Raw genomic sequence first — 21,451 nt, 5'->3', positions numbered from 1 at the left:
CGACTGGATATGGCCATGTGTTTATATTTTGATTTGTGTGTCTTTAAAATGTGTTGATTTATCCTTGTGATGTATTATTAGATGTTGCAGTCACAGATAAAATCCTCAATATTTATATATTCCTTCTTCTCTCTCCTCAAGGTCAGTCAGGGGGACATTGGACATGCTGTTGGACTGCTGACAACCCAGACTGCAGAGGTTCAGGACCCTGGAGAACCACAGGAGTCAGGGACATCTGGAGAGGCCTGGGAGGGCCAGAAAGGTACTCTGGGGATGCAAATTGACACAAAGGTGATAGCAGAAGTGACACTTCCAGCACAAATGCAAACTGAGCTTAATGGATGAATATAAAGAAAGCTTTACTATGAGACATCAAAAGAGAAGAGAAGACAGCAGTAAATGCATTCAGTTGGCCAGCAAAAGGCTGTTGGTTTGAGTCCAGCCGGAGACACAAATCTCCTTTGGGGTGGCATCAAGAAGGGCATCCAGAGTAAAACTCTGCCAAATCAAACATGTGGTGACCCCTTGTGGCAAGGGGGCAGCCAAAAGTGGCTACTACAGATTTGCCAAAATCGATTGACTTATGTGTGGCGTTAGGGAAATTAGGTATGAAACAGATAAGGAACACACTGCTCTTCAAACACAAGTAAAATGTACAAAGAATGTGTCAAGCTTTTTTTTTTCGAGGTGAACTTACACATATTTTAATATACATTTAAAGTATTGCCATTCATAGCCATCTGTTTGGGGATTTTAATGGTAAGTAAGCTAACAGGAGAATATCTGAGCAATGTTATGGGTCATCCATTTACTTTAGTTAGAAAACAATGTTTGAGTGAAGGCAGAGTCACATAGAAGAAACAGAATTTTATTATGAGTGCTCAGTGTGATTTTTACATTAACCCATTTTAAGTTGAATTATAGGATCTCTGTTGTAACGCTCTTGTGGTTTTTTTGTTCAGGGCTTCCTAAAGATGAACTGCAGACCGCTATAGAACTCAGCCTGCAGGAGTCCCACAAAGCCCAGGAAGAGGAGCGAGAATTTCATAGGTAAAGGACGACTTTTCATTTGATACAACACTTGTTTTTGGTTTAATTCACTTTTTAATTTCAATAGAGAGAACTATGAAAATTAAAATGTTAGCGGCATGAGTGTTTTTCCTCTCAGGCTACTAAATGGCCATGGATGCCACAACTATTATCTTGGCTGTGTGAGTGTTACACTCTCAGCAAAGGTCACTGCTGACAGCTGACAGTTCACACGGAGCAAAAACACACAAAACAGTGTGGTCTAGCAGTTAATCTGAGATCAAAAGTAGATAAAATAGCAAAGAACTTTAAGTGTCTGACTACACTTTCTCTCTAGCCATGCTGGATGGATTGAAATGAAATTTCTTTCAGATGATAACCATCTATCAAAGACCTTAACTAATTATCGTAATGGTGATTCATTGACTTTTGATGAAGAGGAGATTTCATTTATCCAATCATAGATGGCCCTAAGATGATTTAGCTCCATGTCTTTGGGGAACCTCAGATTTCTTAACGTTTCATCCCATGCAGTGTTTCAGTTTACACTGAAAATGGGTAGTTATGGCGGTTTTGGTCCAGCAGTACCCCACACAGTTTACCCAAGGACACTTGGGTAAACTGTGTGCAGCTTGGGAGCTGCAGTTTTAACACTGAACCTGGAGTTGCTTCCAGTAACAGGCCCGCGTTTTGCATTGCAGCTCTTTTGCCACTGAGATGTGAGCAGATGAATAGGGCAGTTACTTCAGCATAGTTCATTCACCATGAGCTGTTCTTCATTTCAAATGCTGGATTTAATGTATAAGCATGTTGATGCTCATAATTCCCACAATACTGATTACCTGTTAGACTCATTTGCTCCTCTTGATGTACATTTAATGTTTTTCTACAAATCTTTTTGGGGTGATTTTACTTATAAAGATTACATTATACTAACCCTAACCCATAACACTGGGAATGAGTTAACCTGTGTTCAATAGCGTTGTCAGATAACCATTTTAAAGTGGTAAACTGATGTTGTGCAGGGCTCTGGAAGCCAGTGCAGAGGAGAATGCTGCGAGAATAAAGAGGAAGAGATGTGAAGTCCAGAGTGAAATGTGTAGCCCTGCAGAGTGGATCCGTCAGGAAGATTGGCCTGTGGGCATTCGTAATGTAGGAAACACCTGCTGGTTCAGTGCTGTCATCCAGGTGAGGACAAGGAGCTTTTTTCACCTAACAAATAATAAGATGAAAAAGGAGCATTTTGGTTACAGAGGTCAGATTAATAACAACAAATGTCCATAAATATAACCCCTATCATGCTTCACAGAGAGATACTAAACAATCAAAATGTTGCTAAAATCTATTATTGCTTGTAAAATAGTGTAATTTATTTAGAATAAAAAAAAAAAAACCCTCAATCATAAATATGATCAAATAGGAACACATGACATTGTAATGCCATAAACGTCCTGAATATGTTGATATAGAATGAGATCCATGTGAATTTAAGCAAATGGATGTAATACTTTAATTGACTTGTCTGTAACAGACTTACTTAAAATTCCTTATAAAATAACTATCTTAAAATTTAAGTATTTAAGACAAGTAAAAAACATATGGAAGAACAAATATGCAAAACATAATAGGGAATCTGTTGACTTATAACAGATATTTACCACCAATTTGAGGAGGAATTAGGAGGTTGAGGGTTAGCATTAGCAGTCACAAGTGTTTTAATTTTTTTTTTTTTTTTTTACTTTTTGTTTTAAGTTGTTTCATTTAGTTTCCTAAATTGATTTTCTTGGTTCATTTTTGGGTGAAAGCATTTTGAGTTTCAGTCTTTTTAATTATCATTGTATAAAGGGCATATGTCAGAGGCAAGATTTAGCAAAATCAGTTCAGGTATTACAATAAAAACACTACTTTTTTGAAAGCAGCTGACTCACAATCTTGTAGACATCTATCGACTCAAAAACAAGGCCATCAAAGCCTCATCAGCCAAGCTGTAATAGCTTAAGCAGTAAACAGTTTTAAGTTTAATTTTAGTTGACTGTAATAACCCTGATACCCACTAACATAAATTAGTGTTGTATTTTTAATGTAGTGTATATATAACACATGTCGATGTTAGACCCATATGACACTTGACCACAAAAGTATTCAAATTCATATTCAGAAAACATAGCGACACCTAGCATGTATTCTGTTGCATGAAACTCATCACCGATCTCCACCTGTTCTAACAGTCTCGCCTCTGTTGCTCCCAAGACCTAAATAGCTCTTGCACTTAGTTCAACAAACATTTATAGACTTGGAGTTTCCTTTCAAAGATTTCTAACTTCTCTTGATCCAGTGTCAATCATCACATGTCTGTTTTGCTTTCAGCAATATCTGTCACCTAGTTTTTCCATGGTAAAATTTGACCACACTGGGTTAAAATGTACAGTACAGACATCTTTTTAAAGCGAAAGCAGAACCTGTTCAGCTACACAAGAATCTCCCTTCTATCTCACCTTTTCATCAACCCTCTATCTTGCTAATAAAGTTAAACATCTTCCCGGTGAGCTTGAGCATACAGTATTAATCTGAGCTCTTAATTCTATTATAAGTCCATTCCAGCTAACTTAACTTTTCCAGGCCTATCAGGTAGCTCGGCAGAAACCAGAACCCTAACTGAGATACACCGGCTATATTGATAATTAAATAGCGAGCGAGGACGGAGTGAGCGGTGGCAGCCTGAGTATAAAGTAAACAGAAGAGACTGTGATTGTTTCTCTCTGTTAAACTCAGATATGCTTCCATATCTGTTAAGAAGTCCCACCCGCATATGACGGGCTTTTATCTGGAAATTGAAATGGGGGAAATAAGGCCGTATTGTTAGAATACAAATGGCGTTCAGATCATACTTTTTTTTCTCTGTTTATTGTACCAGAGTCACTTCCTTGTTTTACAACTGAGCTGTTGTAGATTCAACAGAGCTTGACTCGTCGTCTCCCCTAGAAAATTTTTATGCTATCAGATTGAGGCTGAGTGACCACGTGACTCAGTTGTCAGCTCATATTTCTTCAATTATCCTTTGTGGACTAAATTGCAGTAAAACTGAGATAAACCGTAATTGAATTTCCCTCTGAAATGTAAATGCATATCTTGATACTCAGAAGTGCTTATAAGCTCCCATCAGCCCTGCACATGACACATAAGATTAGTATTAATGCATTTAGTTTATCCTGAGAAACATAGGTATCTTATGACAAATTGATATGGGGTTTGTTCCTGGCTGTAAATATATTAAGCTATTGACATATACCGTTATAAAACCTTATTTTCCGACTTGCTGACTTCTTAGTCTTTTGCATATTTGTCACACTTACATGTTTCAGATGGTAATGAACTAGTGATTTGATTCAGGTGTGTTGACCCAGGGTAATATCTAAAACCTGCAGGACAGCGGCCTTTGTGGCCTGGAGTTTCCCCCACCCCTGTTTTACATCATCAATGTAACGTTTTCCCCCCCGAAAAAACCTAAATAAATAGCTCAATACATTTTTAAGTAATAAATTGCACCCATAAAATACGGAATATAGCCAATTTATGTGTCTTTTATTATTATTTTTTGGCAATAATTTCAGGGTTCAGGCTTTAAAGGGTTAAACAGGCTGTTCATCCTCAAAAACCCTCCAATGTAGCTGAATTAAAGCAATTCTGGAGAGAAGAGTGGGCCAAAATTCCTCCACAGTGATATGAAAGACTCATTGCCAGTTATCACAAACACTTGATTACAGTTCTTGTTGCCAAGGGTGGCACAAGCAGTTATTAGCTGTAGGGGGCAGTTACTTTTTCACATAGGGTTGGATAGCTTTTTTCCCCTTAATAAATATACTCATCATGTTAAACTTTATTTTGTGTTTGCCCAGGTTATCTTTATCTAGTTTTTTTCATGATCTGAAACATGTAAGTGTGAAAAATGTCCACAAATAAGAGATTAGGAAGGGAGCAGGTACTCTTTCGCAACACTGTATGTGAAGAAAAAAGAATAACAAAAAAACAGAGGATGTTGGCCTATTTTAGCCTACATTTTTGAATCCAGGTGAAACTACACCACAGTATTCATATGCAGATCAGCCACAACATCAAAACCTTCCACCAATTATTTAACCACCAAAATATCTCTGACTCGTTGTGGCATGGATACAGGACTTTGGTTGCTCTTTGTGGTTTTCGCAGTTGATGCTTTGGAAGTTTGGATGCTTGGTCGTTGCCTGTGCCTCATGTATTCCTCAAGCCATTCCCAAGCAACTATTTTTCCCTGCAGAACATTGCATTAAAAAAATAGAACTGATGTCATTAGCCTCACCTTTCAGTTATTGTGATGGTTGTTTGATGTGTGAATACTTAATCTACTTAACACTCGCATGCAAATTTCCAAACAGCAAGCTAAATGTCAGTGGCAGAACATTAGCAGTGTTCTTTGTTAATCAAGCAACATATTTGTAAACATATGTCCACATTTTCTCCTCAACCAAGTTACAATAAATGTTCTGCTGTAGCGATGATCTGCCATCTGGTAATCTCCCATATCCAACCTTCAGTGGATGGCTGGATTTATGTGCCTTGTTATGCTGTCTTGTTACAGTCACTCTTCCACCTGCCTGTGTTCAGGAGACTGGTTCTCAACTACCATCTGTCTGAGAAAATACTGGAGAAGTGTAAAAGCCATTCAGTAAGTAAGCTACTGTCACGAGTATATACAGAACAGGATAACACATAACTCTTCTTACTTTGCCGCTGTGATATAAGGGTGATGAAGTTGATGAGTTTACGTTAACAGGACAAGAGGAACATAGCCTTCATGCAGGAGCTGCGCTGCCTGTTTGCCCTCATGGTGGGCTCTACCCGCAGGTTTGTGGATCCTTCTGCTGCTGTGGAGTTATTGCGTGACGCCTTCAGGACCAATGAGGCCCAACAGGTACAAGATATGTACAGTATTTGTCTTTTTAAGGAACAACCTAACTCCGCACCTGCTTTTAATACTCTCTGACTTGCTGATAAAGCTGAGGTGTTCCTCTCTCAGATACAGTAACCAGAGCACATCTGTCAGCACCTTTTCTGCAGGGCACTTCAGACTTCTGGTTTCTCTGAAATTTGTAGCCACTGCCTCATTGTTTCTCATTAACTACAGGGACATGTAGGCTTTAATGGTCAGCAGTCTCTCTATTTTTCAGCTGCTGTCCTTCTCAGACTCATTTTCTTTATTTTTTCTATTTTCCAGCTGAATATTTTATTTGTGTCTTTGAAGGATTTATGATGTTTTAACTCTTCTAAACCACCATGACAGAAACCAGCCATAATTTTCCAGAGCAAGTCTGCCCACAAACTTTTTTTTTAGTGTCCATTGTAATAGGATCAGCAGACGGCAGGCATCATTATCTGGGTTTTGCACTGAATCCATTAAATTTACATGCAGTCCGTGTTTGCCCTGACCTGCTCTTAGCCCAGTTCTGTCAGGGCCACTTTAGTTAAAAGAGGTTTGTTACTTCATCTGTAATAATTATGAATTTTAGGCTGGGACCTTCCAATCCTTCTACCTGCAGATTTGCAAAGTCTATAGGGAGAGCAGCAACAAGACTGCTTAAGTGAAAAGAGCAGGCATTAAAGAAAGGGGCTGATCTCTGGGTGAATTCAGGAGGACTGTTTCAAGCTGATAGGAAGGCAAAACTCAAATAACGTCATACCGAGTTACAACCAATATATGCAGAAGAGCATCTCTGAATGCACAATATGCTAACACCAGGTGTGACCTCTGTCAGCTAAGAACAGGAAACTGAGGCCACAGTTTTTATGCACTCACCAAAACTGGACAATAGAAGATGTTGCCTGGTCAGCTGACTCTTGATTTCTGCTGCAACATTTGGATAATGGGGTCAAAATTTGGTGTAAACAACATGAAAGCACAGATCCACCCTGCCTCGACTCAATGGTTCAGGTCAGTGGTGGTGTTGTAATGGTGTGGTGGATATTTTCTTGGCGCATTTGGGCCCATAGTACCAACTGAGCATTGTTTAAATGCCTCAGCCTATCACATGTTGCCAACCATGCCGATCCCTTTAGACCACAGTGTACCCATCATCTGATAGCTATTTCCAGCAGAATAACGCACCATGCCACAAAGCTCAGATCATCTCAGACTCGTTTTGTGACATGACAATGAGTTCACTGTACTCATTTGGGCTCCACATTCACCAGATATCAATCCAATAGAGCACCTTTGTGATGTGACTAAACAGGAGATGGCTCGTCACGGTTGTGCAGTCTACAAATGTGCAGCAACTTCATGTCATTTCCAGCACCTTGTTGAATCTATGCCATAATAATTAAGGCAGTTATGAGGGCACTATAAGGTTCATTCCAGCACTGGCAAGGTGTACCTAATGAAGCGGACAGTGAGATTATAAGCAGGCTGAAACTGTTTAAATAGGATGCCAATTTGAGACTCTTTTATTCCCCGGTAAAATTCACAGAAGGGAATCAGCTGAAGATTTAGCTAATGTGGCTGACTGAGTTCAAGTGTTCAGCATGCCAGAGGTAGTGCTATGCACACCTGGTCATCATTTAGTCTTGGTTTAAGACTTCCCAGTGGTCATGCAACAGGTGGTCATACACTTAGACAAGCTCCATTCACTGGGGAAGACCATGAGATGATACTGAAACAAGTTGATCTTTTATTAAGATTTTAATTAAGAGCTAAAAGACTTTTTCTTTATCTAACTTTCAGTGAAGATTGTCATGTAAATGTAATAATATTTAACCTTCCCATTTGTTGTTTATATGTTTATACTAATGCTCAGCAGTCCCTTTAGTTCTTAGACAGCCCTTCATTAGGTCTTTATACATCAGAGACAGAGTACAGAAAAAGCACATAACAGAAAGACAATTAAATAAATGACTCAGACAAGTAAATTGCCCTTTTTGAAATGTGTCCCTTTTAGGATGTCAGTGAGTTTTCCCACAAACTGCTTGACTGGCTCGAGGATGCATTTCAGCTGGCTGCCAGTGGAAAGTACGTTTTAAGCTGATGGCACCCAGCGTGTTTTGTCATTGTCATCTTTAGTGCACTACTGCTTGCTAAATTAATTTAAAATAATGCCATGTTTTACTTTTAGAAATGCAGAAGATAAACAACATAACCCCATGGTCCAGCTCTTCTATGGTACCTTTGTGACAGAAAGAAGACACGAGGGTATGAGTTTGGTCTTTTTATTGGTGTTGTCTATGATTTTCAGTCATCCCCTGGTATCTATGTGATTTTTTTCTCAGGTAAGATGGTATATAATATTGAGCAGTTTGGCCAGTACCCCCTGCAAGTCAATGGCTTCAACAATCTTGATGAATGCTTAGAAGGTGCTATGGTAGAGAAGGAGATTGAGTCGGTTCATTCAGAGCATCATGTCACATCTGGACGTGAGGTGAAGAATTTGATAAACTTAAAATTGAATCTCTCTTTGTGCAGCACGCTCGGCTAGAGTTTGTGAAATTTAATGATCTGCTAAGAAACTCTTTATTTATTCATGTTTTCAGAGATGGTTCAAAAAGCTACCACCAGTCTTGACATTTGAACTTTCGAGATTTGAATTCAACACCCAGCTTGGGCGCCCTGAGAAGATACATAAGAAACTGGAGTTTCCTCAAATCATTTATATGGACAGGTGAGTTTAAAACAGAGGGGGATGGTTCCAGACTAGGCTTGTTGATAACTTAGGCCGCGGTCATTTCCACCAAAATGGTCATCCAACTTTATTCCATTGGTATTTTATGATGTGTGTATGGTGTAAATATTTAAATATAACTTTGCCACATTTTTAATTGTAGGAATCTTCTTGTTTTTGTGGTTACAGATATCTTCACAAAAACATTGAGCAGACCCATGAGAGGAGAGGAGAAGTAAAGAAACTAAAGGAGCAACTGGCAGTCCTTCAACAGAAACTTGAGTGGTAAGTTTTATCCTTTCTTTTTTTTAAGGTCAAATCTCCATCTAATTATCTGCTTTCTTTACTCACAGTTATAAAAACTATGGCTCTGGACCTACAAAGTACCCTCTAGCTGACATGCTCCAGTTTGTGCTGGAGTTTGCTACCACCAAGCCGACTAGCGTTTCCCCAGCTGAAGACTCGAGACAGGCCGCATCGTCACCGACTCCTCCAAGTGCCCCCCTCAGTGAAGCCATTGCCAAAGAAAGCAGGTGTTTACCTTTTTCAACTCTACTCTTCTTGTATAGAGCAACAGCATTATACTCACCGAGGCCACAAGTGGGATCTCGAAAATGAAATCATCTTTTAATAGATTTAATTTATTCTCAGTTAGTGTGGTTCCACACAGTCGTCTCTTTAAATGGGAAATCCTGACATGCTTGTAACTGCTGTGTCGTTGTTCTTGCCTTCTTTAGTGATCCCGGAGAATCAGTTTCATCAGAGAGCCTGGGTTCCAGTGTTTCCAGTTGCCAGAGGACCCCCATATACAAGCCCTTCACTCAGTGCAGACAACCTATTGACTGCCCACCACACCCTGCCCCCCACAGCATCACAGAAGAAGAGCTGCACTTTGCTAAAACCTGTCTTCAGCGTTGGAGGACTGAAGTTGAGAATGACATAAATGGTATGCTAATGATAATTCTCTTTTTATACCCACATTGATATTACCTTAAAGATTTACTTATATTGCTTTGTAAGCATCATATGAAATCATAACATCCTTCAGCTTTCTTTGTGTTGTGTTTTCAGTTGTTAAGCTGCAAACGATTTGTCTTTTGGTGCCTTGCTTGAGGGTTGATAAGTTCAGAGTGAGTAAACCAAAACAATCAAGCTGCATAGTATAAAACCCAAACATGCATAGAGTAGAGTGGGGTCATAAATCTCCTTGGGTTTTTTACCTTGTCTGGCATATTCCACATTATATAAACTCACTTGAACACCCAGTAATAAAAACACTGTGCTTAAAGATATGCTTCAATAAAACTGCTGCCAAACTGGATACAGCAGATGATGATGATGCATTAACAGTGAAATTGCCTTGACAGTGAAATTGCAATGAGCCCCACGGTTTCCAATGACACTTGGTCTGCTACACTTATTCGCCATCTTCAGTGGAATAAAATACATTTCATTAAATATAAGTGCTGCAGGTGAGTAAAGAACAAAAAGTGTACTGGCACAGAGCTGTGCACCTGCACAAAAATAGAGCCAATGTTCTTCTGCTGACTGTGACTCATTCAGGCGCAGACAATACATCAGAATATGTTAAATGTCAAGATGAGTCATATTTCTTTGAATAAAATAGATAGACATTTGGCCGGCTCTCTCAACTTCCCCATTATGGCACATATCATATAAAATGTAGGACAGCTATGCAAGCATGCAAATTAGTATTATTCAGATTGACTTATTTTTGTTCCAACAGTTGTGAAAATCATTTCCTTTCAGGGTCTGTGTTTATTTTTTGCTTGTTTGCCAGAACTAAAGGCCAGCATTGACAGGCTCACTCAGACGCTCGAGGGCATGTACTCAGACAACAGTCTCTGCCAGGTAAGGCCTGCACACTCACCTAATTTAGCAATTCAATTACATATTTTACATCTGCAGCTGTAGAAAGTGAATGAGCTGAGATTAGATTAAACTTTACTGATATCTACAGAGAAACAGAAAATAGTGTCATGTAAACAGGACAACAGGACACAAATAAGAACAGGTCAACTGAAAGTAATGTTGCAGTTCATGGCGAACAGCTGATATTAAGTTGGGAAGCTGGATTCCAGTGTTCTTTCTCTATGTCTCTCGTGTGACTCTTAGGCCCCCTACAGACTCCATGCAGTGCTTGTCCATGAAGGCCAGGCATCAGCTGGTCATTACTGGGCTTACATCTATGACCATGCTAACCAGCGCTGGCTGAAGTACAATGACATAAGTGTCACTGAGTCATCGTGGGATGAGCTGGAGCGAGACTCCTTTGGAGGCATGACCAACGCAAGTGCCTACTGCCTAATGTACATTGACGACAGGCTACCTCAGCTCATCACAGGTACACCTACCTTTCAGTTATTTTATTTTTAAGAGGAAATGAGAGGAATGAAAGCAATTTTTGCAGAGCGTTCTCCGTTTACTTGATGCAAAGAGGCAGTTCAGAGGTTTCAGCTGCTCTCTCCAGTGCAAAGATTCCTTTGTCCAACCTTAATATTCAAGAGAGGAATGCTATCAAACACCTGAGCAGAAACCAAAGCATCAACATACTATAGCTGACAAGCGGAGGTGTACCATTCAAGTCAATTCAACTGAAATATATTTATTTTTAAAACAAAGGTTTATCACTTTGTTTATTAGCCAGGATTTATTTGAGATTTTATAGATTTATAAATGTATACCAAACTAGTACATTTCATTTGCCAAATTCAAGTAAATTTAAAATTCACACTGTATTTATGAAACAAAATGCTCAGCATATCATTATAAAAATGGTTTGTCAAGAATTCCTCATTCCAGTATTCAATTCAGTTCAGTTTTAAATAGCTCGAATCACGACAATAGTCGCCCCAAGGCGCTTTATATTGTAAGATGATGGATACAAGCACTTGGCGACAGTGGGAAGGAAAAACTCCCTTTTAACAGTAAGAAACCTTGGGCACAACCAGGCTTAGAGAGGGGCTAGAGGTGAGAGGAGGGGGAGACAGGACAAGAGATGCTGTGAGTGTGCATAAATACATGTAGAGTGAAAGGAGAGTGAAAGAATGGTTATTAAAGAAGAAAGAACACTCTGTGCTTCATTGCAAGTCCCCCAGCAGCAAAGGTCTGTTGTAGTGTAACTAAAAGATGTTTTTTTAAAGTCACCTGATCCAGCCCTAACTATAACCTTAGGAAAGTTTTGAGCCTAATCTCAAAAGTAGAGAGGGTGTCTGTCTCCTGAAACTAAACTGGAAGCTGGTTCCGCAGAAGAGTGACTATTCTACCTATAAATACTGTAGTAACCACAAGCCAGCAGTCTGTGAACTGCTGAGTGAGTCTGTTGGGGTGATACAGTACTCTGAGGTCTTTAAAATATTCAAGACCTTTTATATGAGGGGACACATCACTAGATAGACAGCATCACTTATGTATGTACTTATGTAAGTGCTAAGCAACGTTAAGGAGCAAAAAATATGTTTTTTCCTGTAACTTGGACTCATGTAGTGAGATTCAGTAAAGATAAAGGAAACTGAAATGAAAACAATTTATGTATAAATTATATGGAGTTCACCCAGTAGTGAAGTAGTGGCTAGATACTAGAAACTAGAAACGCATGAACATTTTTCTATGCAAACATTTTAAGTATAGTAGCATATTGAAATACCTATTTGTACAATGGATATTAATATGCATGAATTCAAATGGTATTACTTGAAAGGCATTAAAATGATAATAAATGACAGTTAATTTCCTAACTAAAATGTCTAACCCAGAAGACACAGATGATGAGACGGGCCAGGTGCTCCATGGCATGGACTATCTGCCACCCATCCTCAGGCGCTATGTCCACGAAGATAACCGCTGGTTCCAGCAGGAGCTCAGCGAATGGGAGGAGCAGTTCTGCCAGACAGCAACCCCGCAGGAAGAGTCCACCGCCTCTGCAGAGCCCACAAGTCCCAGTCTGGATAACATACAGCAGTCACCTGTTGAGCCAGCACCCCAGTCAGGATCCACTACTGAAGAGGTGGATGAAGGAGTTGCTCCAGAGCCACAGCCAGACCAAGAAGCAGAGAAAGAGCCAGAACCTGATCTCAGAAAAGAGCCAGAAGGTCTGTAGTGATGCCTGAAAAAGTGAGAATGACATAAAATATTTCATCACCACTCTAGATAATGTGGAGATGTATATGAAACATGTAGTCATTGTAATTATGTTCACACCAGGGCAACTAAGCCAGTTCAATCAAATCTTGAACCTCTTTCAGGAGCACAATATATACAGGATGAGACTTAAGAAGCAGATTAAAACACAAAGTATTATATATCTGTTCAAGCTTTAGCCTAAGGAGCCCAAAACAGCAGTAGACATTGTATTTAAAAACTGTATGGACCCAAAATATAATTAGCAAGGATAAGCAATTCTCAATAGAAGAAAATCTAATTCTACATGAAATATTGAACTAGTTGATTGCACTTCTTTGTCCAATTAAGCAGGTGTCAGTTATCACTTTCTCTCCAACAAAATCACCTCCCTCCAATGTAGTTTTATTGGCTGTGTAACAAGAGCCCATCAAAAATGTAATGAACACTTGTTACTGCAGAGCTTTCTTAACTCTAGACAGAAGTCTGCCCTCAGGCTGGACGAATAGACTGTATCATTGCTCAGACCTTCTAGGTGGGGTCTCTAATACCAGATGAGATTAGAATATATCCAGTAATCTAATTATATATTTAGCACTTCTTCTTTTCAAAAGACACATGAAGAGTCAAAGCCTGTCTTTCTTTTTTGACCTTAGCGCAAACAGATTTATCTCCCCCACCACCAGAGGGCCCTGGCTGCCAGCCAGGTGATACCAGCACTCCAACAGTCACTGACACCACGGGGGTCAGCCAGAGCTCTGATTCAGAGGAGAAGGAGCCGCAGAATCAGGTGAACAAGTACACGACACCTCACCCTATCATTCCCTACCCTACCATGTTGAATATGGGTCAGAAATTCTAGGCCACAAAAATAAAGTGCGTCCATCTGGGTCAGCGATCAGATTTCCCCAGTTAGCATGGTGATGACCCTTCAGGACTTATGTAGAGCTTATTTAGAGACCTATTTAGATTAGTGTACAGATAACAAGTAGTTATTTGAAGTAATTTTTGCACTTTTTGTTGTGATCATAATATAAACATAACTGTTTTTGCTGACCCAGATAACCCGCTTCTGTTGAATGCAGATAACTATTCTGAATCACAATATTTCTCACCATGTTTCTCATTGAATACATTTGTTGTTAGAATTGCAAAGTACTGTAAATTAGCACTTTGAGACACACTGTTCAAGCCAGGTACTAGACTTCCAGAGCTTACTGGTATGCTGACAAGACCCCCAAAAGCTGTGAAAGCATACGCTGATATAAGAGAGTATATACTAACGTGTTCTATCTGAAAACTTTCTCTGTCAGATCCCTGGCCCTGATGTAGAGCTTTGCGATCAGACACCATCTGACATCCACGTAGAGAAGGATGACCCAGAGGTGGCCGGCCTCGTCTCTGAAACTGAAGAAGAGCCCCAGGCTTCTGGAGAGGCTCCTGAACCTATCGCAGAGCAAAGCAATCAGGAGCAGCAGCAGCAGGAGGTTCCAGCCAGACCACGACAGACTGAGAATGAGGTCTCAGAAGTGGAGATCCCCAATGTGGGCCGGATCATGGTGAGGGCGGATGCTGACGGATACAATGAAGAGGTAAGGCCTAATGTCTTAATGGAGTGTGATTTAAGCAGTTATAAATACATACCTGCAGCTGATAGCTTTCCTAGTCAGTGGACACAAATATAAGCTAAATGATCAAATGCAGGGTTAATGTAAACGTTGATGAGATTTAAAGAGATACAATAGGTTTTGAGTCATATATCATATGTGTCATATGTTTTTTCTTTGTTTACCCTTTGGACTAATTATCTGTCATTTCATGGTATAATCATTCTCTTTTTTCTCTACATTGTCATGTCATTTCCCAGATGATGCTAACTCCAGCTATGCAGGGTGTCATTCTAGCCATAGCCAAGGCCAGACAAATTTTTGATAAGGAGGGTCCTGAGGCTGGCCTCATCAAGGTATTTTTTGTTTGGGATATTGATGTTCTTTTAATCACACATCAACTCTAAATTGCAAAAAATCTGTAAAAGCTGTATGACTGATTTGACCTGATTTAGACCCAGATACTCATAAACTGTCCTTGGATCAACCCGTGCTCTAATTGCAGTTTTTATCTCTCTGCGAGACAGTTTTATTAAAAATCCACTCAAAAACAAAAATGCGCATTTTATGGGACTTTTTCGCTAGAAGTTAATCCCTGAAGGAATTCCTTTTATCCTAAACTGGAGGTTCTCTTGCAATAAGCTCGGGAAGCAAGATTCACTTTGCAGGGTGAGAAGCCTCTTGAAGTATTCTTTCTGTATTTGATAAAGAACTTCTATGAAGCACAGTGTTTCATATTTAAAAAGATTAACATCAATAGCAAGATCTGTATTTTAACTTTGTCACTAAAGTCATGATGAAATCCCCATATTTCCTAGATTTTAAACAACAAAGAAAATACTTTAACTTGTGAAATGTGCGGTCCTTGTATAAGTCACACTGAGGCCTTAAAGTGTACAATTAATTAAATAAAGCATTAAAAACATTAAAATTTCCCGTGGTTCTTTCAGGCTTTCCATGAAGAGTATTCGCGCTTGTATGAGCTCTCTGAAGAGGAGACCACACCACAGGAGGATGCACGTCTGCAGCACGCTCTGGTCTACTTCTTCCAGAACAAGGCACCCAAGCGTGTCATTGAGAGGACGCTGCTTGAGCAGTTTACTGACCGCAACCTCAGTTTTGATGAGAGGTGCACACAGTCCTTGAGTGGCCAAAATAATTGTAACACAGATGAATTTTGTCCTAGATTACCCCAAATAAAAAAGTTTATAAATGAACTAACATAGAACAGAGGCATTTCAAGGTTGTAGCGTGTGTGTATATACAGGAATAGGAGTGTAATACTGTGGCTGGAAAGCAGAATGGTAACTAAAAATACAGTAGAATATATAGCATGCATATTGTGCCATCTAGTGTCCAGAGTTCAGAGCTGTAACTTTACAGTATCTTCTCCTTTCCATGCATTTGCTGTTAAACTTCATTTATCATTTTTGGTACTTACAGAGCCATCAGTATCATGAGGGAAGCCCGGGCCAAACTTCGTCTCATTAAGCCAGAAGACATGGACATGGAAGAATACATGGTACCGTCTCTAGGCTGAACGGATAAAATGTTTGATTTTTTTATGCAGGGAAAACATCATAAATATGCAAATAAAGAAATTAGTATAATTTTCAAACAGATATTTGATGAAAAAATGTCATTAGGTCCATGATGCAATATGGCAGTGATCTGTAACAGCAGCTGAGACTTGCCCCCAAAACAGAACAGGGGCAGACATCTGTTAAGTAGCTTCACTGGGTTGAATTTTTGTTCCACTGCTGAGCATCTGTGGAAAATTAGTGGCTCTGTTAACAGATTTGTGGCCAAATCACCTCATTCTTGCCTTTAATAGCAATAAAAGGCTAAAAATCCAAAAGTAAAAATAGACACCCTGCACTGCTCTCAAATGTCAGTTTTATTAAATATTTTGCGTTTATAAAAATATTATTACATGGCTATCTCAGCTTTATGAAGGAAGTTTGTTTGTGTTCAGTATATTAAATCCCTAATCTGTGTTTATTTGGGTCTGCGTGGTTGACATTCCAGTAGGGAGCATGTAAACCCAGTGACATTTGTTCACACTGGAATGAGAACTATGTCCAGCATGGAAAGACAGCTGGGATGGTGAAGACACCAATCACAGACTGCAGTAATAAACTGTTTCTTATATCAAGAATATAGCATAAACCTAACACCAAACTTGTCTTTGATTAAATGACATATTCTCTATGTCTTTATATCTGTGCAGCCTCTAACAGTCTGATTTTACTTCTTTTTTTTTTCTTTTCTTTTTTTCTACAAAATAGAAGTTTTTATTCAAATACTGTCAAGTGGAAAAAATAGGAGGAGTGTAAAAGAGGGAATTACGTGATGGTGATATTTCTGTTTGCTCTCTCACAGCAGTGGCATGACGATTACAGGCTGTTCAGGACGGTCTTTGTCTATCTGTTGACTGGGCTGGAGCATTACCAGCACGGGAAGTAGGTGTCGAATATTCAGCACAACCCTACCCGATCAGCATGTGTCTGACCACATTTTTCCAGATTAATATATGGTTGTTTGTGCTCATTCGTGCGTTACACATAAAAAATCTCACACATCACTGATCCTTTTGACACTGCCTATTAAGTTATGAATTCTTTACACAGAGTAAAGATGCACTCATTTAAAGCCAGGATATACATACCAAAGAATAGTTAATGATAGTACAGTTCAGATATCTATATCCTTGAATACTATAACTTTAGAGTAACATAACACGAAACAATTTCTAAAAGCATGGGGACCCTCATTTTAAATACTTTTCATATGTTTTCAGATCATAAAACTAAATATTTTGCTTACATTTTGATTACATTGTGTGGGAAATAACCATTTCTTTTTTTACAAAAAGTGTATTTTTTGTGTAATATGACAGCAGTTGTTGCCTTTGCGTACTGCAGGATGCGTGATGCACTGAATTACTTGGCCCACGCCTACGAGACCAACAGCACCCTGCTGCGAAACGGAGAGAAACGTGGTGTGGACAAGTCTCTCATTGCTGTTTACAGGAGGAAGTGTCTCACTGTGAGTAGGACTATTTTCCACTCCGTCGAATTGCAGATAGATCGCTGAGCTCGATTCTTCTCTATAAAGTCTGAAATATCAATAAAGAAAAATTATCTAAAAATAAGAGGTTTTGGTTTGCTTAAAATAAGATGTTTGCAGATCATTAGAATCCATCCTCTGGGAGTGATCCATGTCCCCCTGACATTTTCTAAAATATATTTCTCTGTACCAAAAATGTGGATAGAAGGACTGACTGGCCAAGAGGGCCACATTTAGGAGAGGAAATGTTTTGATAAGCTGCGCTTGGTTTAGTTTCCCATTACAGCCTGTATAAAATCTAGTCGGACAGTATTAGAGCAGGAGTAGATTTGTTCTCCAATGTATTGAATTTTATAAAGTATATTGACTTGGAAACGACGGTTCTTTAATTGCTGTTTTGCAGCTTTTGATTGTGTCTCTCGAACCTTTACTTTTAAAATGCCCTACATTTAAAATAGTTTAGTATCAACCTCATTTTGAATTTGATGGCAGCAACACGTCTCAAAAAAGTTGGGACCAAGGCAACTGGTGTGAGTGGTGCTAAAAAGAAACCGCTGGAGGAACAATTTTCACTACTTAGGTTAACTGGCAACAGGTCAGTTACATGATTGGGTAACTAGTCAGGCAGCGTTTCTCATAAGTAAAGCAGACAGAGGTTCACCAATCTTCAAAAAGAAAATGTGTCTGCCAATTGTGGAAAAATTTCAGAATAATGTTCCTCCATGTAAAATTGCAAAGACTCGTGAAATATGACTCGTGAAATATCATGAAAAGGTTCTAAAATTTGGAAAAATCTGAATGCCTGTGATTTTCAGGCCCTCAGGCAGCACTATAATAAAATCAGGCCTGATTCTGTTATGGAAATCACTGCATGAGCTCAGGAAGACTTCCTGAAACTGGTGTCTGTGAATACAGTTCCCCATATTATCTGCAAATGCAGGTTAAAGCTCTGTCACGCAAAGAGGAAGCCATATATGAACATGATCCAGAAAGGCTGATGTTTTCTCTGGGTCACAGCTCATTTAAAACGGACTGAGCAAAAGTGGAAAACTGCTCCGTGGTCATGGACGCTGCATCCTCTGGACAAAAGAGGAAAGGGTTTATCCGACTTATCATCAGCACTCAGTTTAAAAAGCCTGCATTAGTGCCTATGGAATTGGCAGCTTACACATATGGAAAGGCTCCATTAGTGCTTAAAGATATATACAGGTTCTAGAACAACTTGTGCTCCCATCTAGATGACAGTTTTTTCAGGAAAGACCTTGAATATTTCGGCAAGACAATGCTAAACCGCATGCTGAATCTATTACAACAGCATGGCTTCATGCCCTGCAGTCCAGACCTTAAAACAGCTGAAAACATTTCATAAGCATAATCAAATGAATAAGATAAAACAAGGAAGCTCAGGACTGTTGAGCAGCTAGAATCCTCTATTAGACAAAAATGAGACAACATTCCCAAAAGTTCAGCAGCTGTTTTCCTGAGATCCCAGATGTTTACAGACTGCTGTTAAAAGGAGTTGAGAGGGCTACACAGTGGTTCCGGTGCTTGTGATTAAAATATAGGGTGATAACATGTGCAAATCATTGTATTCTGTTTTTTTTTTACACTTTACACAGCATCCTAGCATTTTCAGAACAGGGTTTGTACATATGTCCTGTCATCCACCACACAGGCACTAAATGAGAGCGCATCGCAGCTATTTTGCAGCGGTGAGGAGGCCAAAGTAGAAGAGGGTATTGCCATCATGGATGAAGCCGTCATCCCCTGCCTTCACCTGATGAACCGGGACTCGACTTTACCCCAGGAAGACCGAGATGCAATGGAGGCCATCCGCAGCCACTGGTGCTGCTGCCTGGGCCGAGACATGGATCGTAAGTTTAGATTGTACATCAGTCTGTACCGTCCAGCTCTATTATTCTTATAGCTGTATACATGATGTCTCATATGATGAGCTAGAAGTTTTAATTACAGCAGCTCATAAATAAATAAATATATAAGGTGGCTTGCTGCCATGGTTTTGTGCATTTTCTGCAATACCGACTTTTAGGATGCTTTTAGGTTGCTGTAGGGTTTGCATCAAAAATGTCAAAATACACTCAATTATTTTTTAACTTTCAATAAACACAAATCATTAATTTTCAGTTAAATGCAACTGACATATATGAAAGAAAGGGTTTATTTTTTCAAATAATTCATCACTGAGGAAAATGTGCTTGATATAAACTGGATGTATACCAGTAAAGTAAATTTCATTTGACCAGATTCCATTAAATTTTACATTATGACTTATGTAACAAAATTATATGGAAAATTCACATGTAATCAAATTACTTTAAGTCAGCATGTTGGTGCATCTTGAATAAATATTTTATGTGTATACAGTAGATGAGGATCCCTTATTCTGAGAGTTTGAAATACATTTAAATTAAAAGGAATGTGGGACAGAGGCATAAAGGCTTATATTGAGTCAATACAGTATAAAGTTTGCATACTCAATAGTGTAGGTGCACCCTTAGACAACATTTTGCTGTAATTACACACATACATTTAATTCTATACCAGTAATGCTGCTAGCTAATTAAAATTTAAACCTTAAATTGAAACAAAACTGCAATAAAGAAAATCAACAATAAACTAAGTCGCTCACTTCTGCTGCTCTTCCTTTGTGTTCAGAGTCATTGCAGGTGAAGCTCGGCGAGTTGCTTCCCAGAGTTCTGGACGGTTCAGCTGACACAGTAGTGCTTAAAGACCCACCCAAAGTCCACGTCACCCAGGCCTACGACCTGTGCAGTCGCCTGGCTGCTGTTATGGAATCCATCCACAACACATCAGTGGTCATTGTGAAGTGAAATCCCAACAACTCTTTTTAAACTGTGTATCTTAACTGAAAGTGTCCCGGCTGATGGTTTCTTCTCCACTGACAGACTGTAGGGCGGAGACATCATGTAGTTTTAGCACAGATTGTTTATTTTAGTATATCTGCTGTTTTGCATTGCACACTTGCCTTGTTCACATAGCAAACCCTGTGGGTAAATGATGGACCATGCAGGGCTGTCACCACACGAATACATAATTATTACAAGAACACATATCGTGGCATTTTACCCCAAAAGCCTCAAAAAGAAGTCAATGTTCTTCTCAAGAATATTAAGGTATGCACTTTGACTGCTCACCATACGCAAACAGCTATAATGTGTAAAAGAGGTACAAACTGTACTTAAAATTTTAAGGACTACATCACAAGGATATGCAAAAAGAAGCCCAAAAGGTTGCAGTATTGCTATGTTTTGCCTGGTACAAGATGGAGAACCAGCAACTCTAAAGCGGGGATTATCTTTTCAGGTAACACCTAAAAGTTTGAAACTTGTCTGAAACTGTCTTTATGTTACCTGCTACAAAGAGACCGATAAAGATTTAAGTAGCTCTGACCATCTCAATTTACAAAACCAGCTTGCTGGAGAACAGTGAGGCATTGAAATTCTGATTGGTGCAAATGTTCATATATGGAAATGTTTAGCTGGGCTACCCCGTTAACTTGAAAAAGTGTTAACAGTTGTCCTGTCGCTCAGCTCTGCAGTAAGTGACTGGATTGATATTTGGATTGTGAATATACAAGACTAAAAAAAACCCACAAAATTTATACTGCACAGAAAATAATAGTGTTTAATAGATTTTTAAAAAATATATGTTTTATATTACTTTATTATCTTTGAAGGTCTATCTGTAAACGCTGTAAGCCTTTTGAAAGGAGACTTGATATTGGCAATCCTGTTTTGTGTCGCAGATGCAACACGTTATCGTGAATGAATGAGGATTTCTAGATGAGCTACTGTAACAGCCATTTTTGCCCACTGATTTCAGTCTTTCACTTGTGCTCTGTGATGATACAAATAAATGTTTTAAATACTCTCTGCGTGC

The 21,451-nt window shown here is 39.2% G+C and overlaps 1 protein-coding gene across 3 annotated transcripts in view; it reads left to right on the top strand.

Moving 5' to 3' along the window:
- The window catches only part of usp28 (ubiquitin specific peptidase 28), a 25,567-nt gene extending 4,116 nt beyond the window's left edge, over nucleotides 1-21,451 (top strand). For 2 of the 3 annotated variants that reach the window (XM_086309409.1, XM_086309406.1), the window contains exons 3-26: nucleotides 142-262; nucleotides 963-1,050; nucleotides 2,055-2,217; nucleotides 5,645-5,731; nucleotides 5,840-5,977; nucleotides 7,998-8,068; nucleotides 8,172-8,248; nucleotides 8,326-8,474; nucleotides 8,587-8,714; nucleotides 8,904-8,999; nucleotides 9,068-9,247; nucleotides 9,452-9,660; nucleotides 10,516-10,586; nucleotides 10,851-11,079; nucleotides 12,491-12,826; nucleotides 13,511-13,644; nucleotides 14,168-14,446; nucleotides 14,722-14,817; nucleotides 15,412-15,590; nucleotides 15,905-15,983; nucleotides 16,844-16,923; nucleotides 17,386-17,509; nucleotides 19,206-19,404; nucleotides 20,207-21,451. In XM_086309409.1, the coding sequence (XP_086165535.1) occupies nucleotides 142-262; nucleotides 963-1,050; nucleotides 2,055-2,217; nucleotides 5,645-5,731; nucleotides 5,840-5,977; nucleotides 7,998-8,068; nucleotides 8,172-8,248; nucleotides 8,326-8,474; nucleotides 8,587-8,714; nucleotides 8,904-8,999; nucleotides 9,068-9,247; nucleotides 9,452-9,660; nucleotides 10,516-10,586; nucleotides 10,851-11,079; nucleotides 12,491-12,826; nucleotides 13,511-13,644; nucleotides 14,168-14,446; nucleotides 14,722-14,817; nucleotides 15,412-15,590; nucleotides 15,905-15,983; nucleotides 16,844-16,923; nucleotides 17,386-17,509; nucleotides 19,206-19,404; nucleotides 20,207-20,382 (3,489 nt within the window). In that variant the 3' untranslated portion in view covers nucleotides 20,383-21,451. The remainder of the gene's footprint in view (nucleotides 1-141; nucleotides 263-962; nucleotides 1,051-2,054; nucleotides 2,218-5,644; nucleotides 5,732-5,839; nucleotides 5,978-7,997; nucleotides 8,069-8,171; nucleotides 8,249-8,325; nucleotides 8,475-8,586; nucleotides 8,715-8,903; nucleotides 9,000-9,067; nucleotides 9,248-9,451; nucleotides 9,661-10,515; nucleotides 10,587-10,850; nucleotides 11,080-12,490; nucleotides 12,827-13,510; nucleotides 13,645-14,167; nucleotides 14,447-14,721; nucleotides 14,818-15,411; nucleotides 15,591-15,904; nucleotides 15,984-16,843; nucleotides 16,924-17,385; nucleotides 17,510-19,205; nucleotides 19,405-20,206) is intronic. The other variant, XM_086309407.1, reaches the window with a different exon arrangement.

Source organism: Aulonocara sp. 'chitande type north' Nkhata Bay, linkage group LG10 (genome assembly GCF_057382095.1).
Source record: "Aulonocara sp. 'chitande type north' Nkhata Bay isolate Kocher_YH1m ecotype deep benthic linkage group LG10, A_spYH_male_GT1.1, whole genome shotgun sequence".
NCBI lineage: Eukaryota > Metazoa > Chordata > Actinopteri > Cichliformes > Cichlidae > Aulonocara > Aulonocara sp. 'chitande type north' Nkhata Bay.
This window is presented reverse-complemented; position numbering and strand designations above follow the sequence as displayed.